General features: G+C 47.1%; 1 protein-coding gene across 1 annotated transcript in view; it reads left to right on the forward strand.

Annotated features, from left to right (window-relative positions):
• The window catches only part of WNT9A (Wnt family member 9A), a 33456-nt gene that overhangs the window by 10077 nt on the left and 2003 nt on the right, over nt 1–21376 (forward strand). Inside the window, exons 2-3 of the mRNA XM_081971713.1 lie at nt 9121–9380; nt 16054–16316. Of these exons, the coding sequence (XP_081827839.1) occupies nt 9121–9380; nt 16054–16316 (523 nt within the window). The remainder of the gene's footprint in view (nt 1–9120; nt 9381–16053; nt 16317–21376) is intronic.

A 21376-nucleotide genomic window follows, 5' to 3' on the forward strand; every position in this document is an offset into this window, starting at 1 on the left:
AATTTGTGATGTTTTTTCCGCTGGCAATTGGCATTTATTTCTGAGTTTCGGGCAAAAAAAATGCCCCCTAGGAATTCACAAGTTTGCTTAACTTCCTGTTGTGTTCGCTTAATGACTGCCAGGTTCACTTTCTGCAATCAGCTTAACAATAAAGCTCGGAAAATCGAAATATGAGGCGACTTGGTTTACAACAACTGACATGACTTCCAGCAGAAATTGCATGCTCAATGACGGTCGTAAGTCGGGGGCTACCTGTGTGGCTGAACATGAGGCAGAAACTCTGAAGTGGTACCCATCAAATGTTTTAAACCCCCATTAAAACTGGCACAGCTTTCACAGCAATTTAAAAAAAAAGGAAAATAGTTGCAATTTGTGCACCAGACTCAACATTGTGTTTTGACAACCAGCACCAAGTGTGTAGTGGTTGAAGAGTGGTCAGGCAGGGGTTCAAATCCCCGTTTAAACTTGTGTTTGTCAAATGCTGGTAGGTCTCTTCCAAATGTACTCATTTCCAGAATTGGCTGGATTTCCTCATCGTTTCTGGAATTAGCTGTCTAGGGAAGTTGGAGGCTCCTGTGATTCTGAAACCAAAACTGGTTCTCCCCCCCCCCTTATATTTTTTTTCTTGGCTAGAATTTGCAAAAAAAAAACAAAAATCCAGCAAAAACCTTTTAATTGAAGACGATTTGATCCAGGGTTGGAGACCAGAAATGAATGCGAAATATGATTTTTCTTTTGCAAGACTGTCCTATTGCGTCTCGATTTTAAATGACCTGTATTTGGATCGAGATAATTCAGGGCACAGGTAGCCCTCGACTTGCAGCCATTTGTTTAGACGTCACAACAGCACTGTAAAAAGTGTCTTACGGTCTGAAGGGACTGTACATAAGGCAGTCCTCAACTTATGACCACAACTGAGCCCAAAGTTTCTTAAGTGAGGGTTAAGTGAACCACTGCAGTTCCTAAGTTAGTCACACGGTTTGTTAAGTGAATTTGGTTTCCCCGTCAACTTGTGGATGCCAAAGCGGCCGCTAAACGAGGTCATGAGACCCAGCAACCATCATAAATACGAGTCAATTGCCAAGCACCTGACTTTTGATCACATGGCCATGGAGGTCCCACCGTGGGAAAAAACGGTCACGCTCATTTTTTTCAGTGCCGTTGTAACTTTGAGTGGTAACTAAACAAACGGTTGTAAGACAAGGACTACCTGTATCTTGATCAAGATAATTCAGTGTACAGGTAGCCCTCGACTTACAGCCGTTTGTTTAGCAACCATTTGATATACCACAGCAAACGTGACTTACGGTGTGCGGTCCTAGCATTTATAACCATCACAGTGACTTACGACTTTTTCATACTTATGACAGTTGCAGCATCCCGGTGTCACATTATGAACATTTGCAAACTTTCCTGACTGGCTTCTAACAAGCAGAGTCCATGGGGGAAACCCCTCCTCCGTTCTGCAACCTCCACTCCTTTCTAGCACTGATGATGTTCCATAGCTGGGTCATGAAATGTCTTCAAGAAAATCACCAAGCTCAGAGAGCACCAAGAAACCCCCCAGTCCTTGTCCTTCTTCTTCCTCTTCTTCCTTCTTCCTCTTCTTCCCTCCTCCTCCTCCTCCTCCTCCTCCTCCTCCTCCTCCTCCTCCTCCTCCTCCTCCTCTTCTTCTTCTTCTTCTTCTTCTTCTTCTTCTTCCTCTTCTCCTCCTCCTCCTTCTCTCTCCAAACCCTGCTTCCTTCTAGCATTGATGTTGTTCCCTAGTTGGATCATGAAACATGCGCAAGAAAACCATCACGCTCAGAGAGCACCAAGGACCCCACAGAAAGAGAAACCCAGATAAGCAGGGATTAACACCAGACAAACTATCAAGCAGAAAAGAATATCCGAATCAAGGAACTACCAAGGGGAAAATCACAACCGCCACCAACATTGGCAGGGCAACCCACCATATGTAAACAGGAGTATATCCCACACTCAGTAGCACTGATGATGTAACCTAGTTGGGTGATAAAACATCTTCAAGAAAACCAAGGGCCCCACTGCGCCGATGTCGCCTGGCACGCAAAGAAGCTCTCCATTGGAGACTTTGATTTATTGGGACAGGCAACCTGGCAGGGTGGCGAACTCACGTCCAATGATTGTTTTCCGGCCTGTTGAAGAGTTGAGGCGAACAATTAACTTTCCGACTTGACTTTCCGTCTCTGTTGAGTCAACAGTCCGTGACATTTGAAGTCAGGTTGGCTGACGGAGGTTTCTTGCTGCCTTTTAAATCTTTCCTTTTTGATGGCGAGGCTGGGTGGGCGATCTCAGCAGAGGACAACTGGCAAAGTAGTGCCTGGATGAGCCTTTTAAAAAACTAAAATAAAAATAAAGTAGGATTCCAACTGCGGATCACAATTTGAAAAGAAATCACCCCCTAACATAATAACTGGGTTGGTACAGCTTGCTAAATCGTAATTTCTCTTCTCTTCTCTTCTCTTCTCTTCTCTTCTCTTCTCTTCTCTTCTCTTCTCTTCTCTTCTCTTCTCTTCTCTTCTCTTCTGTCTTGTCTTTCCCTTCCCTTCCCTCTTCCCTTCCCTTCTCTTCCTTCTACCTTTCCCTTCTCTTCCCTTCTCTACTCTTCTCTCTTCCCTTCCCTTCTCATTTCTCTTGTCTTGTCTTTCCTTTTCCTTCCCTCTTCCCTTCCTTTCTCTTCCTTCTTTTCCCTCTTTCCCTTCCCTTCCCTTCTCTTTTCTCTTCTGTCTTGTCTTTCCCTTCCCTTCCCTCTTCCTTCTACCTTTCCCTTCTCTTCCCTTCTCTACTCTTCCCTCTTCCCTTCCCTTCTCTTTTCTCTTGTCTTGTCTTTCCCTTCCTTTCCCTCTTCCCTTCCCTTCTCTTCCTTCTCTTCCCTCTTTCCCTTCCCTTCTCTACTCTTCCCTCTTCCCCTCTCCTCCTTCCCCTTCCCTTCTCACTTGTCTTTCCCTTCCCTTCTCTACATCTTCCCTCTTCCCCACCCCTCCCCTTCCCACTCCTGAGAACTGCCTGTGGTTTCCTTGGCAAAGTTTTCCAGCGGTGGGTGGACATTGCCTCCTTTCCAGGGCTGAGAGAAAGTGATTGGCCCCAGTGACATTAGTTGCCTAACAAGGAACTAGAACTCACTATCTTCTGGCGATTGGCTCAAAGTCACCGAGATGGCTTTGAACTCACACTCTCCTGGTGAAAGTCACCCAGCCAGCTGTCATACCTAAGGCAGAACTAGAACTCACCTTCTCCTAGTTTCTAGCCTGGTGGCTTCACCACTAGACCAAACTGGCTCTCCTTAAACCCCCAGGCCCAAAATATCTCCTCCAGAGAACCCCTCCCTCTTTGGGGTGGCATATAAACACAATGCAGGAAGTGCCTAATTTAAAAAAAAAACACTAATAAGTGAGCCAAGCCTGTTCCAAAATGCCCCAAGTAACTTTTCTCTCATCCTTATTTTTGTTTGTTTATGGCAGGGGTGTCCAAACTTGGGAACTTTAAGACTTGTGGACTTCAACTCCCAAAATTCCCCAGCCAGCATGGCTGGCTGGGGAATTCTGAGAGTTGAAGTCCACAAGTCTTAAAGTTCCCAAGTTTGGACACCCCTGGTTTATGGGCTGGTCACCCACTCCCAAATTAGGGAGGGAGGGTACGACTCCCCCCCCTTTTCCCCCCAGCAGCCCTGGCTTCCTGAAAATGTAAGGTCCTTAAACTGCTTAGCCTGATTGGCTTCGGAGTGAGAGCCAAGCCAGGGGCCAGACGCCCCACCCGTCACTGAGCTGTCGAAAATGAGAAGGTGAGACTTACAAGGCTGTTTGTGGTGTTAGGGAGACATATGGGTGACGGATTACAACAGTCAGTTGTGTGTGTGTGTGTCTGTCTTTTGTGGGCTTGGTGGGTGCTAACCAAAGCTGATATAGGCGCACACTCATGCGCGCCTGACAATCAGCTGACTGGTGCGCATGCACAGGCCATTTTTTGGTCCTGAGGTGCGTGCAAAGGACAGCTGATCATTGCATGCACATGTGTGCCAAAACAGGCAAGTCCGACCATGCTGGGCGACATGGCTTTATGTGCCACTTTAGGCACAAGTCCTAAAGGTTCCCCATCATGCGCTCAGGGCATCCAGAAGTACTTGGAGCCAGGAAAGGAGATGGGGGGAGGGGGGAGCCATTGGCAAATGGGAGAAGGGGCTGCTTGGTGGAATCTAGCTGAGTACAAGCAGTCCTCTATGTAGTGACATAGTTGAGGGGGGGGGCTTTCTTTTGTCACTCAGGGATGCAACTGTTCAATTATTTGCTGTGGTGGGTAAGGGGTCCTGGTCTAAAGGCCAGGAGGCTGCGAGTTCTGGTTCCACCTTCGGCTTGGAAGGTGGCTGGGTGAATTTGGGCCAGTCACCATGATGAGTTCTAGTGTTTTAGACAGATTCTCTCTCTCCCCGCCCCCTCTCTCTTTATCTATCTATCTGTCTGTCTGTCTGTCTGTCTGTCTGTCTGTCTGTCTGTCTGTCTATCTATCTATCTATCATCTATCTGTCTGTCTGTCTGTCTGTCTATCTATCTATCTATCTATCTATCTATCTATCTATCTATCTATCTATCTATGTATCAATCATCTATCTAATCATCTATCCATTTTCCTGTCTGTCTATCTATCTGTTTATCTGTCTATATCCCTCTTCCTGTCTGTCTATCTATCATATCTGTCTGTCTGTCTAGCGGCCTTATCTACCTATTCTCTCTCTCTCTCAATCTAACTATCCACCTACCTACATTCTTTGTCTGTCTGTCTGTCTGTCTGTCTGTCTGTCTGTCTGTCCGTCCATCCGTCTCTATCTATCTATCTATCTATCTATCTATCTATCTATCTATCTATCTATCTATTTATCATCTATCTATCTATCTATCATCTATCATCTATCTATTTATCTATCTATCTATCTATCATCTATCTATCTATCTATCTATCTATCTATCTATCTATCTATCTATCTATCATCTATCTATCTATCTATCTATCTATCATCTATCTATCATCTATCTATCTATCTATCTATCTATCATCTATCTATCTATCTATCTATCTATCTATCTATCTATCTATCTATCTATCTATCTATCTATCATCTATCTATCTATCCATCCATCCATCTATCTATCTATCTATCTATCTATCTATCTATCTATCTATCTATCATCTATCTATCATCTATCATCCATCCATCCATCCATCCATCCATCCATCCATCCATCCATCCATCCATCCATCCATCTATCTATCTATCTATCTATCTATCTATCTATCATCATCTAATATTCCCCCCTCCCCCCTTCTCTGGCTGTTGAAGCCCTCCCCTCTCCCAGCTGAGAAGCCCTGGCAGGGACCTTTTTACAAGATCCTTTGCAAGGCCGGCCAGCCGATGGAACCTCTGAGAACAATCTGTCCAGACCTCCTTGCCGGATGATCTGTTTTGTTTTTCCTAGAGTTGAGCCATTGGTGTTGAAACAGGAGGGAGCGAATTCAAAATGGGGCGTGGTGGTGGTGGGTAAAAAGCCCCAACAAACTGTTGGCATCCCAGTAGCCGCTGCTGGTCTTGTGTGGGTCTTGCCCTGACCCACAGCTGTTCCGAAGGGATCCTTGGGTGGGAAGCTTGGGTTGGATCAGGAGGGAGAACTATTGTCCTTGGCTGGCACTTGAGCTGGAGACTCCTAACTGCCCTTGTGCCAAGATTGAGGAGGAGAACTTGGCAGCTGGCAAAGTCGGGTGGACCTCCAACACCCGGTGACCTCAGTTGCCCTTCCTTTCTCGTCCCTGCTTTCCATTGCATACAAAGGATCCCAGAGGCCAAAATCACCCAGATTCAAGTCTTAAACCATGGAGAAGAGGTTGAGTTAGAAGAATCAGGAGTTCGGCTCATGGCTGGCTGCTATTTAAGATTCTACATTTAGGCAAGAGAAACAAAATGCACAGTTAACAGTATAGGTGGTACCTTGCTCAACAGTAATAACTGTGAAAGGGATCTTGGAGTCCTAATGGAGAACCATTTAAATATGAGCCAGCCGTGGGCAGCAGCTGCCAAAAAAGCCAACACACTTCTAGGATGCATCAACAGAGAAATGGCTTTCATGCCTAAGGCAGGACTAGAACTCAACGTCTCCTGGTGATTGGCCCAAAGTCACCCAGTTGGTTTTCATGCCTAAAGCGGGACTAGAATTCACCGTCTCCTGGTGATTGGTCCAAAGTCACCCACATAGGGCTAGAATGGCAGTACAGTAGAAGCCATTTGAAGGCACAACATGCTGTATCTTAACAGAACACACAGCCCGAGGGGTGTTAGGGGTGTCTTACCCCCAGAGTATTTGTTCCCAGAGGGTAAGTCACCTGTGTACGAAGTTTGGTTGAAATTGCTGGAGGTGTTCCAGAGTTATGCTGGAACACACACACACACACACACACACAGAGGTACTCCCCGACTTTCAACAGTTCATTTAGTGACCATTCAGAGTTATGACGGCACTGAACAAAATGACCAATGACCATTTTTCGCTCTTACAACCATTGCAGCAGCCCCAGAATTCAGACACAGTTGACTCACGTTTATGATGGTTGCCGTATCCCGGGCGTCACGTGACCCCCTTCTGACCGACATTTTGAAGGGGAAGCCAGATTCACTTAACAGCTTTGCAACTTATTTAACAGCTGGGGGGGAATTCACTTAACAACGGTGGCAAGAAAGGCCGTATAACGGGGAAAGGGCTCACTGCCTTGTTTAGCAGCAGAAATTTTGGGTTCAGTTGCCGTCGTAAGTCGAGGATGACCTAAAGAGGAAGGCTGGGGAAAGTCTTCAAAATGACATGCATTTTTTCCATCCCAATTTTTGGGGGGTTGGATTTTTCTTGTTTTGGCACACAAAAAGAACCATTTTTTGGGTTTTCCCCCAAAGTAACATCCCTGAGTTTGGATATATATATATTTTTGCTGATTCTCTGCCTACAGGGCCTCTGCCCTTCCTGGACTCCAGCCCGGAAGCTGCAGGGAGCCAAGCCAGGAATCTGGTTAGTGGGAACCCCTCCAGAGTCACCACTCCGGCTCCCTGCAGCCCTAGTGGGGCACTGAGGGTTGTGCAAGAAACTGCCTCCCTTGCACCCCTAGGCACGGAGGAACGCCGGCAGGGTGAGCAAAAGTTCTCATTTATTTTCCTGGAACGCCAACTTGCCAAGAAAGCGCCTGACCCGTAACGGCCAAATATGAATATTTATTTTCATCGCATCATTTGCTGGCGAATTGGGAACTTCTGCCCAACCTGTTGGAACCCGGGTGCTGAGTTCAAATGCTGCCAGCAGAACACACACACACTTAGCACTCGCTGGGTCACCACTCCTCGGTTTTGGAAGTGCACAAGCTCCGCCCACTCATTCCAAGAAGTGCCTGATATTCCATTTTGCCTTCCCTATTGGCTAAGAAGGGAGGAGGGGGTGTGGCTTGGACTCAGCGGCCAATCAGTATCGAGGGGTGGTTTTCTACCCTACTAGAGTTTTGTAATGGAGAAACCAGTAGGTTTTTTTTAAACAGCCCCCCCCCAACAGCCTCTCTGGCCACCCAACTCTTTTTCTTGGAGGTCTGGAGACTGAAAAACAGTATCTGCATTCCTCGACTTACAACCATTTATTTAGTGACCGTTCAAAGTTGCAACGGCACTGAAAAAGGTGACCGATTTTCCCACTTATGACTGTTGCAGCAGCCCCATGATCAAAATTCAGACAATTGGCCAACTGGTTCATATTTATGACTGCTGCAGTGTCCCAAGGTCACGTGATCCTCTTTTGTGACCTTCTGACCAGCAAAGTCAGTGGGGATTCACTTAACAACTGTGTGACTCACTTAACAACCTCAGTGAAAGCATGGAACCCAGGAAAGCCAGCGGCGTGACTTTGGGCCAGTCACCAGGAAACAGCGAGTTCTAGTTCTGCCTTAGGTGTGAATACCAGCTGGGTGGCTTTGGTCCTATCACTAGGAGACGGTGAGTTCTAGTCCTCTCTTAGCCAGGAAAGCCAGCTGGGTAATTTGAGATAAATCAACGGAAGATTTGATACATTCGCTGAAGGGGTGGGTTTGCTACGGGCGTTACTGCTGGTTCGCTTTGTGCGCCCTTTGCACGCACACTGCTTACTTCGCTTGCCTGTGCACATGCTGTGCGTTGCTTGCGCATTTGCAGTTGCCTGCAAATTGTAAAATGATTAAAAAATATGCTGGCAATGGCATGGGCGACCGGGGAACCAGTTCGGGGGCGTGGCCAGCCTGTTGTCCCTACCATTTTGGCAACTCAGTTCCAATTTCCACTACCGGTTCACCCAAACCGGTGCAAACTGGTAGCAATGGCACGGGACCTAGTTACCTGCGGGATCGCATCTCACCTCATACATCCCTGCGACCAATCCGCTCCCACAGAGAGGGACTCCTCCGGGTGCCGTCCACTAAGCAGTGTCAACGGGCAGCGCTCAGGAGTAGAGCCTTCTCTGTGATGGGCCCAACCCTCTGGAATGACCTCCCCCCCCCCCCCATATTAGAATTACTACCGACCTCCGCTCCTTCCGACAGAAACTTAAGACCCACCTGTTCCAATTAGCTGGCCTAGCTGATTTATAGTCCCACTTTCAACCTCCTGGCAAACATCTTATTTTGGGGTAATTTTTAAGGGTAATTTTAATTTATATTCGAATTTTAATCTATTGTACAGTGTATACCCTACCTCCTCTGTCTATTTATGTATATCCACCTATATTTTTGTATCTACATTGTTTTAATATGACTGTACACCACCCCGAGTCCTGTTTAGGAAAGGGTGCGGTCTATAAATTAAAGATTATTATTATTATTATTATTATTATTATTATTATTATTATTATTATTATTATTATTATTATTATTATCCTACCTCTGGTTCGCTGCCTTGAGTTCTTGATAGAACATAATAAAGGTGAGATAGAAACGCACACACACACACACACACACGCACACGCACAAACCTTTGCAAGGTTGGCCCATCAGACCTAGGGATGCGCTTCGGGCAATTTACCCTAATTTCCTTTCTCTCTCCCCCTCCCCCCCTTCCAGGTTGACGGGCAACGAGCCACTGACCATCCTCCCTCTGACCACTGAAATGGAGGAAGCGGCCATCAAAGCCCACTACAAGGTGTGTGACCGCCTGAAGCTGGAAAAGAAACAGCGCCGGATGTGTCGGAGGGACCCCGGTGTGGCCGAGACCCTCATGGAAGCCATCAGCATGAGTGCGCTGGAATGCCAGTACCAGTTTCGCTTCGAGAGGTGGAATTGCAGCCTGGAAGGGCGCTACAGGGCCAGCCTGCTGAAGAGAGGTTAGTGGTGGAGGAGGAAGAGGGCAGGCAGTCCTCGACTTATGACCGGGGGAGGAGTTGGAGGACTGTAGGGGTCCTTGGTGCTCTCAGAGTTTGAGGGTTTCCTTGCAGAGGTTTCAGGACCCAACTAAATAACATCATCAGTGTTAAAAGGGAATGGGGTGTGTGTAGAAGAGGAGGAGGAGGTTAGGGGAAGGGGAAGAAGAAGATGACTATTGTAAGGTCCATGGTTTTGTTGCAGACATTTCATGGTCCAACTAGCTAATATCATCAGGGCAGGAAGAGAGTATGGTCTGCAAGGAGGAGGAGGAGGAAGACAAGGAAGAAGAGGAAGAAGAATAAAGGAAGAGGAGGAAGAAGAAGAAAAAGGAAAAAGAGGAAGAGGAGGAAGAAAAAGCAGAAGAGGAGGAGGAGGAGAAGCAGAAGAAGAAGAAACAGAAGAAGCAGAAGCAGCAGAAGCAGAAGAGGAGGAGGAGGAGGAGGAGGAGGAGGAGGAGGAGGAGGAGGAGGAGGAGGAGGAGGAGGAGGAGGAGGAGGAGGAGGAAGAAGAAGGAGAAAAAGGAGAAAAAGGAGAAAAAGGAGGAGGAGGACTGGTATTAATACTACTGTAGGGTCCTTGGTTTTCTTGCAGACATTTCATCATCCAACTAACTAATATCTTCAGGGCAGGAAGAGGGTATGGTTTGTAGGGAGGAGGAGGAAGAAGAAGAGGAGGAGGAGAAAGAAAAGGAAGAAGAGCAGGAAGAACAGGAAGAATAAGAGGAGGAGGAAGAAGCAGACGAGGAGAAGGAGAATTGTGGGGTTCTTGATCTCTGAGCTTGGTGGTTTTCTTGAAGATGTTTTATCACCCAACTAGGTTACATCATCAGTGCTACTGAGTGTGGGATTTACTCCTATTTACGTATAGTGGTTGTCCTGCCAATGTTGGTGGCGGTTGTGATTTTCCCCTTGGTAGTTCCTTGATTTGGATATTCTTTTCTGCTTGATAGTTTGTCTGGTGTTAATCCCTGCTTATCTGGGTTTCCCTTTCTGTGGAATCCTTGGTGCTCTCTGAGCTTGGTGGTTTTCTTCCTCACGTTTCATGAAATAACTAGGTAGGAAGAGGGTTTGTGGAGAGGAGGAGGAGGAGGAGGAGGAGGAGGAAGAAAAGGACTACGGAGTCCTTGGTGCTCTCTGAATTTGGTTGTTTTCTGGAAATATTTCAGTGCCCAACTTGGTAACACCGTAAGTGCTGGAAATGAGGGGGAGGGATCCTTTCTGTTGATATAGGTAGTCCTTGACTTACAACTATTCGTTTAATGACCATCTGAAGTTAAAACCGACCCCAAAAACGGGATTTATAACACGGATTCGAACACCTCTGCAGTCCTGTGACTGAACTTTATGTACTTGGTAACAAGCTGCACCCGTAGCCATTTTTAACATTTCACGGTCATCGTCTCTCTTGCTAAAAAATTGACATGTCTAGTTTTCAGCAAATTTGCATTCCTTTCAGCACTTAATGGGCTGCTACAAAAAAGCTACAAAATGTTTTAACCCGTTTTAGGACTGCTAGAACAAATGACTGTAATGGGAAGACTTGTTTACAGTCGTTTGATGAGGACAACCTGCAATCAAAAATTTCTTGACTTTGGCTACCACTATCCAGGGAATTTTGGGAATTGAAGTCCATCCATCTCCAAGCAAGCAGACTGATGAATTCTGGGAGTTGAAATCCACCCCTTTAAAGCAGGCTGGCTGGGGCATTCTGGGAGTTGAAGTCCGCCCATCTTCAAATATCTGGCTGAGGAATTCTGAGAGTTGAAGTCCACCCATCTTCAAGTTTGCTGGCTGGAGAATTCTGGGACTTGAAGTCCACCTGTCTTAAAGCATGCTGGATAGGGAATTCTGGGAGTTGAAGTCCGCCCATCTTCAAATATCTGGCTGAGGAATTCTGGGAGTTGAAGTCTGCCCATCTTCAAATATCTGGCTGGGGAATTCTGGGAGTTGAAGTCCACCCATCTTCAAGCTTGCTGGCTGATGAATTCTGGGACTTGAAGTCCACCTGTCTTAAAGCATGCTGGATAGGGAATTCTGGGAGTTGAAGTCCACCCATCTTCAAGCTTGCTGGCTGGAGAATTCTGGGAGTTGAAGTCCATCCATCTTCAAGCTTGCTGGCTGATGAATTCTGGGACTTGAAGTCCACCTGTCTTAAAGCATGCTGGATAGGGAATTCTGGGAGTTGAAGTCCACCCATCTTCAAGCTTGCTGGCTGGAGAATTCTGGGAGTTGAAGTCCATCCATCTTCAAGCTTGCTGGCTAGGGAATTCTGGGACTTGAAGTCCACCTGTCTTAAAGCATGCTGGGTAGGGAATTCTGGGAGTTGAAGTCCACCCATCTTCAAGCTTGCTGGCTGGGGAATTCTGGGAGTTGAAGTCCGCCCATCTTCAAATATCTGGCTGAGGAATTCTGAGAGTTGAAGTCCACCCATCTTCAAGCTTGCTGGCTGATGAGTTCTGGGACTTGAAGTCCACCTGTCTTAAAGCATGCTGGATAGGGAATTCTGGGAGTTGAAGTCCACCCATCTTCAAGCTTGCTGGCTGGAGAATTCTGGGAGTTGAAGTCCATCCATCTTCAAGCTTGCTGGCTAGGGAATTCTGGGACTTGAAGTCCACCTGTCTTAAAGCATGCTGGGTAGGGAATTCTGGGAGTTGAAGTCCACCCATCTTCAAGCTTGCTGGCTGGGGAATTCTGGGAGTTGAAGTCCGCCCATCTTCAAATATCTGGCTGAGGAATTCTGAGAGTTGAAGTCCACCCATCTTCAAGCTTGCTGGCTGATGAGTTCTGGGACTTGAAGTCCACCTGTCTTAAAGCATGCTGGATAAGGAATTCTGGGAGTTGAAGTCCACCCATCTTCAAGCTTGCTGGCTGGAGAATTCTGGGAGTTGAAGTCCACTCATCTTCACATATCTGGCTGAGGAATTCTGAGAGTTGAAGTCCACCCATCTTCAAGCTTGCTGGCTGATGAGTTCTGGGACTTGAAGTCCACCTGTCTTAAAGCATGCTGGATAGGGAATTCTGGGAGTTGAAGTCCATCCATCTTCAAGCTTGCTGGCTAGGGAATTCTGGGACTTGAAGTCCAGCCATCTTCAAGCTTGCTGGCTGGAGAATTCTGGGAGTTGAAGTCCACCCATCTTCAAGCTTGCTGGCTGGAGAATTCTGGGAGTTGAAGTCCATCCATCTTCAAGCTTGCTGGCTAGGGAATTCTGGGACTTGAAGTCCACCTGTCTTAAAGCATGCTGGGTAGGGAATTCTGGGAGTTGAAGTCCACCCATCTTCAAGCTTGCTGGCTGGGGAATTCTGGGAGTTGAAGTCCGCCCATCTTCAAATATCTGGCTGAGGAATTCTGAGAGTTGAAGTCCACCCATCTTCAAGCTTGCTGGCTGATGAGTTCTGGGACTTGAAGTCCACCTGTCTTAAAGCATGCTGGATAGGGAATTCTGGGAGTTGAAGTCCATCCATCTTCAAGCTTGCTGGCTAGGGAATTCTGGGACTTGAAGTCCAGCCATCTTCAAGCTTGCTGGCTGGGGAATTCTGGGAGTTGAAGTCCGCCCATCTTCAAATATCTGGCTGAGGAATTCTGAGAGTTGAAGTCCACCCATCTTCAAGCTTGCTGGCTGATGAGTTCTGGGACTTGAAGTCCACCTGTCTTAAAGCATGCTGGATAGGGAATTCTGGGAGTTGAAGTCCACCCATCTTCAAGCTTGCTGGCTGGAGAATTCTGGGAGTTGAAGTCCATCCATCTTCAAGCTTGCTGGCTAGGGAATTCTGGGACTTGAAGTCCACCTGTCTTAAAGCATGCTGGGTAGGGAATTCTGGGAGTTGAAGTCCACCCATCTTCAAGCTTGCTGGCTGGGGAATTCTGGGAGTTGAAGTCCGCCCATCTTCAAATATCTGGCTGAGGAATTCTGAGAGTTGAAGTCCACCCATCTTCAAGCTTGCTGGCTGATGAGTTCTGGGACTTGAAGTCCACCTGTCTTAAAGCATGCTGGATAAGGAATTCTGGGAGTTGAAGTCCACCCATCTTCAAGCTTGCTGGCTGGAGAATTCTGGGAGTTGAAGTCCACTCATCTTCACATATCTGGCTGAGGAATTCTGAGAGTTGAAGTCCACCCATCTTCAAGCTTGCTGGCTGATGAGTTCTGGGACTTGAAGTCCACCTGTCTTAAAGCATGCTGGATAGGGAATTCTGGGAGTTGAAGTCCATCCATCTTCAAGCTTGCTGGCTAGGGAATTCTGGGACTTGAAGTCCAGCCATCTTCAAGCTTGCTGGCTGGAGAATTCTGGGAGTTGAAGTCCACCCATCTTCAAGCTTGCTGGCTGGAGAATTCTGGGAGTTGAAGTCCATCCATCTTCAAGCTTGCTGGCTAGGGAATTCTGGGACTTGAAGTCCACCTGTCTTAAAGCATGCTGGGTAGGGAATTCTGGGACTTGAAGTCCAGCCATCTTCAAGCTTGCTGGCTGGGGAATTCTGGGAGTTGAAGTCCGCCCATCTTCAAATATCTGGCTGAGGAATTCTGAGAGTTGAAGTCCACCCATCTTCAAGCTTGCTGGCTGATGAGTTCTGGGACTTGAAGTCCACCTGTCTTAAAGCATGCTGGATAGGGAATTCTGGGAGTTGAAGTCCACCCATCTTCAAGCTTGCTGGCTGGAGAATTCTGGGAGTTGAAGTCCATCCATCTTCAAGCTTGCTGGCTAGGGAATTCTGGGACTTGAAGTCCACCTGTCTTAAAGCATGCTGGGTAGGGAATTCTGGGAGTTGAAGTCCACCCATCTTCAAGCTTGCTGGCTGGGGAATTCTGGGAGTTGAAGTCCGCCCATCTTCAAATATCTGGCTGAGGAATTCTGAGAGTTGAAGTCCACCCATCTTCAAGCTTGCTGGCTGATGAGTTCTGGGACTTGAAGTCCACCTGTCTTAAAGCATGCTGGATAGGGAATTCTGGGAGTTGAAGTCCATCCATCTTCAAGCTTGCTGGCTAGGGAATTCTGGGACTTGAAGTCCAGCCATCTTCAAGCTTGCTGGCTGGGGAATTCTGGGAGTTGAAGTCCGCCCATCTTCAAATATCTGGCTGAGGAATTCTGAGAGTTGAAGTCCACCCATCTTCAAGCTTGCTGGCTGATGAGTTCTGGGACTTGAAGTCCACCTGTCTTAAAGCATGCTGGATAGGGAATTCTGGGAGTTGAAGTCCACCCATCTTCAAGCTTGCTGGCTGGAGAATTCTGGGAGTTGAAGTCCATCCATCTTCAAGCTTGCTGGCTAGGGAATTCTGGGACTTGAAGTCCACCTGTCTTAAAGCATGCTGGGTAGGGAATTCTGGGAGTTGAAGTCCACCCATCTTCAAGCTTGCTGGCTGGGGAATTCTGGGAGTTGAAGTCCGCCCATCTTCAAATATCTGGCTGAGGAATTCTGAGAGTTGAAGTCCACCCATCTTCAAGCTTGCTGGCTGATGAGTTCTGGGACTTGAAGTCCACCTGTCTTAAAGCATGCTGGATAAGGAATTCTGGGAGTTGAAGTCCACCCATCTTCAAGCTTGCTGGCTGGAGAATTCTGGGAGTTGAAGTCCACTCATCTTCACATATCTGGCTGAGGAATTCTGAGAGTTGAAGTCCACCCATCTTCAAGCTTGCTGGCTGATGAGTTCTGGGACTTGAAGTCCACCTGTCTTAAAGCATGCTGGATAGGGAATTCTGGGAGTTGAAGTCCATCCATCTTCAAGCTTGCTGGCTAGGGAATTCTGGGACTTGAAGTCCAGCCATCTTCAAGCTTGCTGGCTGGAGAATTCTGGGAGTTGAAGTCCACCCATCTTCAAGCTTGCTGGCTGGAGAATTCTGGGAGTTGAAGTCCATCCATCTTCAAGCTTGCTGGCTAGGGAATTCTGGGACTTGAAGTCCACCTGTCTTAAAGCATGCTGGGTAGGGAATTCTGGGACTTGAAGTCCAGCCATCTTCAAGCTTGCTGGCTGGGGAATTCTGGGAGTTGAAGTCCGCCCATCTTCAAATATCTGGCTGAGGAATTCTGAGAGTTGAAGTCCACCCATCTTCAAGCTTGCTGGCTGATGAGTTCTGGGACTTGAAGTCCACCTGTCTTAAAGCATGCTGGATAGGGAATTCTGGGAGTTGAAGTCCATCCATCTTCAAGCTTGCTGGCTAGGGAATTCTGGGACTTGAAGTCCAGCCATCTTCAAGCTTGCTGGCTGATGAATTCTGGGACTTGAAGTCCACCTATCCTAAAGCATGCTGGCTGGGGAATTCTGGGACTTGAAGTCCACCCATCTTCAAGCTTGCTGGCTGGAGAATTCTGGGAGTTGAAGTTTGCCCATCTTCAAATATCTGGCTGAGGAATTCAGGGAGTTGAAGTCCACCTGTCTTAAAGTATGCTGGATAGGGAATTCTGGGAATTGAAGTCCACTCATCTTCAAGCTTGCTGAATGGGGAATTCTGGGAGTTGAAGTCCACCCATCTTCAGGCGTGTTGGATGGGGAATTCTGGGAGTTGGCGCCCATCCATCTCCAAGCATGCTGGCTGAGGAATTCTGGGAGCTGAAGTCCACCCATCTCAAAATTGTCAGGGCTGGGCGATACCGCTCTAAGAGAGAAGTTCGGTGTGCTAACAGCGTTGTCATCTTCCTCCGCAGGGTTTAAGGAAACTGCCTTCCTTTACGCCATCTCTTCGGCGGGGCTGACCCATGCCATGGCCAAAGCCTGCAGCGCAGGACGTATGGAGCGCTGCACTTGCGACGAGGCCCCTGATCTGGAGAACCGCGAAGCGTGGCAGTGGGGTGGATGTGGGGACAATCTCAAATACAGCAACAAGTTTGTCAAAGAGTTCCTTGGGAAGAAGTCCAACAAGGATCTGCGAGCTCGTGTGGATTTCCACAACAATTTGGTTGGGATGAAGGTAAGTGCTCACGATGGTTGTAGGCTGTAGATGTGGAGATGTAGGTCCTGGTGGGGCTGGAGAAGGCTGCTAGGAAAGATGGTTGAGGGCCGCCAGAAGATCTAGGTGGAGGAAATGTTGGCCGAGGAGCCTGCTCTCATGAAAGGGCAGGAGAAAGGAACGTTGGAAGACATGGACATGTTCATGATTCTTCATTCTGCTCATCTTCATCATAGATGTGCTTTCAACTCTTTAACTCTTGGCAAGCATCTAATCAGATGTTCTCCCAAGTACCCCCATGGCTACTGTCATTGAGCCCTCCTTGCCCTCTTCTTCCTCCTCTTCGCCTCCTTTTCCTCCTTCCTCTTCCTCCTCCTTCTTTTCCTCCTCCATCTTTCTCCTTCTCCCCCTCCCTCTCCATCCTCTTCCTCTTCCTCCTCCTCCTCCATCTCCTTCCTCTTCTCCTTCTCCTTTTCCTTCTCCATCTTTCTCCTTCTCCTCCTCCCTCTCCTTCCTCTTCCTCCTCCTCTTCTCCTCCTCCTCCTCCCTCTCCATCCTCTTCCTCTTCCTCCTCCATCTTTCTCCTCCTCCTCCTCCCTCTCCTTCCTCTTCCTCCTCCTCTTCTCCTCCTCCTCCTCCCTCTCCTTCCTCTTCCTCTTCTCCTTCTCCTTTTCCTTCTCCATCTTTCTCCTCCTCCTCCTCCCTCTCCTTCCTCTTCCTCCTCTTCTCCTCCTCCTCCTCCATCTCCTTCCTCTTCCTCTTCTCCTTCTCCTTTTCCTTCTCCATCTTTCCCCTTCTCCTCCTCCCTCGTCCCCCTCTCCTTCCTCTTCCTCTTCTCCCTCTCCTCCTTCTCCCTCTCCTTCTCCTCCTCCTCATTTTCCCCTTCCCCCTTTTCTCCTTTCTCCTTTCTCCTCTCCCTCCCTTCCCCCTTCCCCTCCACAGTTTGCTTGCATCAAGCAAATTCAATGGGGAAACTCCAACTCACTTAAGGATTGTGTGATTCCCTTATCAATTGCAATGATTTGTTTAATGCCAGTGGCAAAAAAAGCTCATAAAATCAGATGGATGTCGCATCACTGACATCTTGTTTAGAATGGGACTTCTGCTTCCATTGTGGTCGTAGGTCAAGGACCAGGTGTGGTACCTATGTAAATGTCTGAATGTATGAATCAAGCAGTCTGCAGGATTTCCTGCCATTATTTAATGGAAGAAACTTATATTAACCATAAATGCTGAAGCAAGCCTTGATTGTTGAAGGAATCCTCGATTTACGACCACAATTGACCCTTAAATTTCTGTGGGTGAGACAGTTGTTAAGTCAACTTTGCCCCATTTTACGACCTTTCTTGCCACCGTTGTTAAGCCAATCACCTGCAGTTGTTCAGTTAGTAACACGGTTGTTAATTGAATGGGTTTGATTGTCTGTTGATTGTCCTCGTGAGAAGGTCGCAAAAAAGTGAACCACGTGATCCCGGGACACTGCAACAGTCATAAGTATGAGTCAGTTGCCAAGTCTCTCAATTTTGATCACGAAGATGCTGCATACATGTGAAAAAAAATGCCCCAAAGTCCCTTTTTAAAGTGCTGTCGTAACTTTGGATGGTCACTAAATGAATTATTGTAAGTCAAAGACTGCTACCTGTTTTTGCTTGAGGGTCCTGGGTTCGACTCCTGGGTTGTTGAGTTGAAGCAAACCCAATTTACAGTTTCCTGCCCTGAAAACTCAGCTCTTCTCGGGATTAAGGAATTTAGCAACGCTCCAGAGAGACGGAGTTAAAAATGTCAATTTTAATGAGGCTTAGAAGAACCCCAGGAGGTAGGGGTTCCCTCCCCCCTCCTTTTTAATTAAAGCTTTTTCTGAACCTCGAGTCTGCCAGAAGACTGCGTTTTAATGCACTCGACTTTCCACGAAGGGGGTACCAAAAGCGAATGTGGTCGAGAAGGGGGGAACGGAGGGGGGGGGGAAGGAACCACAGCAAGAAAAGGAAGAAAAAATGCAGAGAAGACCCAAAAGTGCTTTTTTGAAGTGGCAACTGGACTTATTTGTTCTCCTTTGAAGACGTTTCGCTTCTGATCCAAGAAGCTTCTTCAGCTCTGACTGGATGGTGGGGAATGGAAGGATTTATACTCCTTGCAGACAAAGCTGGTCATTTGCATCTTTTTAGAGGGTCGTTGAGGCCACTTGGAAGTTGGTCTGTGTCCTCAGGGTGACCTGAGTGGTGCAAATGGGAGTGGAGGCTTCTTGGAACTGCTGAGAGGATTGTGTTGTGGAGTTGTGCTGTGCTTTCTGCTGGATGTTCAACTCTTCCAAGAAGCCTCCACTCCCATTTGCACCACGCAGGTCACCCTGAGGACACAGACCAACTTCCAAGTGGCCTCAACGGCCCTCTAAAAGGACGCAAAGGACCAGCTGTCTGCAAGGAATATAAATCCTTCCGTTCCCCACCATCCAGTCAGAGATGAAGAAGCTTCTTGGATGGGAAGCGAAACGTCTTCCATGAAAAAAACAAAAAGTCTGGTTGCCTCTTAAAAAAGCACCTTTGGGACAGCCGTGATCTGAGTGACAGAGAATCTCCAAAGACTTTTAGCAATCAGAGAAGAGCAAGAAAGATGATTAGGGGCTGGAGGATAAAACATATGAAGAACGGCTGCAGGAACTGGGTATGTTTAGCTTAAGAGAAAGAAGGACTAGGGGAGACATGATAGCAGTCTTCCAATATCTCAGGGGTTGCCCCAAAGAAGAGGGAGTCAAACTATTCTCCAAGGCACCTGAGGGTAGAACAAGAAGCAATGGGTGGAAACTAATCAAGGAGAGAAGCAACTTAGAACAAAGGAGAAACTTCCTAGACGTGAACAATGAATCAGTGGAACAGAAGTTGCCTCCAGAGGTTGTGGATGGTGCATCACTCAAGATTTCCAAGAAGAGATCGAACAATCTTTTGTCTGAAAAATTATGGGGTTTCCTACATGAGCAGAAGGGTTGGATTGGAAGACCTCCAAGGTCCCTTCCAACTCTGTTATTCTATTATTCTCTAATCTCAGATCAATGAATCAGTGGAATGACTTGCCTCCAGAAGTTGCGGATGCTAACCATCACTGACGATTTTCAAGAATAATCATTCATCTGAAATATTATAGTGTTTCCTGCTTGAGCAGGGGGTTGGAGTAGAAGACCACCAAGGTCCCTTCCAACTCTGTTATTCTGTTATTCTGAATAAAATAGAAAACAACCGCTGGGTTTCATATCACTCATGTCTCGTTCTTCCTGCTCTTTAATCCTTTCTTCTCCTGCCCCGAATAGCTCCGATGTGAAGAGGAAAAATGGCTTTAAAAAAAAATCTGATCCTTATAACAAAGCCACCCCCCCCATTCCCCACTGCCATGCCCCTTAGAGAAAGAAAAAAAAAACTTTTGCAGAAGTCCTGCTAACTAATTAGCTCAGGTTGCATGCCAGATAAACTTGTCTTGGCACTGGGAGCTGAAATGCATACCGTAAAGAGATTTTTTTTGGGGGGGGGATTTAATCTGCTCACTGCCAACTTGCCATCGGAGACCAAGAATGTTGCAAAAAAAATAAAAAATAAAAACAAAAACGAAGAAGTCAGGAGGAATCTGTCCAGACATTTCTCATAGCATTTGGTGAAACTTTGGCCCTTAGGAAAGCTGCGTTATCCAAAGAGGATTTTTACATTGCTGAGAAGCAAACCTCATCCGGAAGAAACAAAACAATTCAGGCAATCCTCGACTTACGGCCATTCATTCAAAGTTACAAAGGTGTTGGAAAAAGGGATCATTCACACTTACGACCGTTGCAGCCATCCCTATGGCCACGTGATCAAAATTTGGATGATTGTCACAACTGACTCGTATTTATGACGGTTGCAGTGCCCCCGGGTGGGGTGTCACATGATCCCCTTTTGCGACCTTCTGACAAGCAAAGTCCACGGGGAAGCCTGATTCACTTAACAACTGTGTGACTTACTTAACAACTGCAATGATTCACTTAGCAACCGGGGCACGAAAGGTTATAAAACGTGGGAAAAGTTCACTTAATCATTGTCACCCTTAGCAGCAGAAATTTTGGGCTCAAACGGTTGCCGTATCTGCTCATTTCTGATCTAGTCCAATCCAAACTTAGGATCAAAATCCACACCCACATCTAAGCCTCCTGCAGTCACCAATGAGTAATGGGACGGCTATATTCCAGGCATGGCAAAACCTTTTGGCCCCGAGTGTTCACACCGGTTTTCGGCACTGCCACGCGTGCGCAGGGCAGCTGATAGTCACAGGGGCACGCATGCCAGAAACCCAGAAGACAAGCAGGCAAGGCCACTAATGCTGGGCAACATGGCTTTCGTGTGCCACTTTGGTCACACATGCCATAGGTTCGCCATCATAGCTGTATACAAGTAAGTTAAAAGTTCTGGAAAACTTAAGCCAGTGAATTGAGCATGGACTTTCAATTTTTGGAGAGAGTGCCGAAGGCGTTGGCTGGGCTGATAACCTGGGACACAGTAGGAAGTCCGCAAATGATGACTGGTTGTTTAGTGACAATTTCAAAGTCATAATAGACCCCCCCCACAAAAAAAGATACAAAATTTGAAGTGATGCTGTGGAGCCTCCTCAGTTACATGATCAAGTTTGGGATAGATTGGCAACCAGTCCTTTCTTTCTTTCTTTCTTTCTTTCTTTCTTTCTTTCTTTCTTTCTTTCTTTCTTTCTTTCTTTCTTTCTTTCTTTTCCTTCCTCCCTCCCTCCCTCCTTCCTCTTCTTTTTTCCTTCATTCTTTCCTCCCTCCCTCTTTGTTTTCTTCCATCCCTCTCCCTTCTCTCTCCCCTCCATCTTTCTTTCTTTTCCTTCCTCCCTCCCTCCTTCCTCTTCTTTTTTCCTTCACTTTCTTCCTCCCTCCCTCTGTTTTCTTCCCTCCCTCCCTCCCTTCTCTCTCCTCTCTTTCTTTCTTTTCTTTTTCTTTCTTTCTTTTCCTCCCTCCCTCCCTCCTCCCTCTTCTTTTTTCCTTTATTCTTTCCTCCCTCCCTCCCTCTTTGTTTTCTTCCCTCCCTCCCCCGTCTCTCTCCTCTCTT

The sequence above is a fragment of the Natrix helvetica genome (genome assembly GCF_964273705.1).
Source record: "Natrix helvetica genome assembly, chromosome: Z".
In the NCBI taxonomy this organism is placed as follows: Eukaryota; Metazoa; Chordata; class Lepidosauria; order Squamata; family Natricidae; genus Natrix; species Natrix helvetica.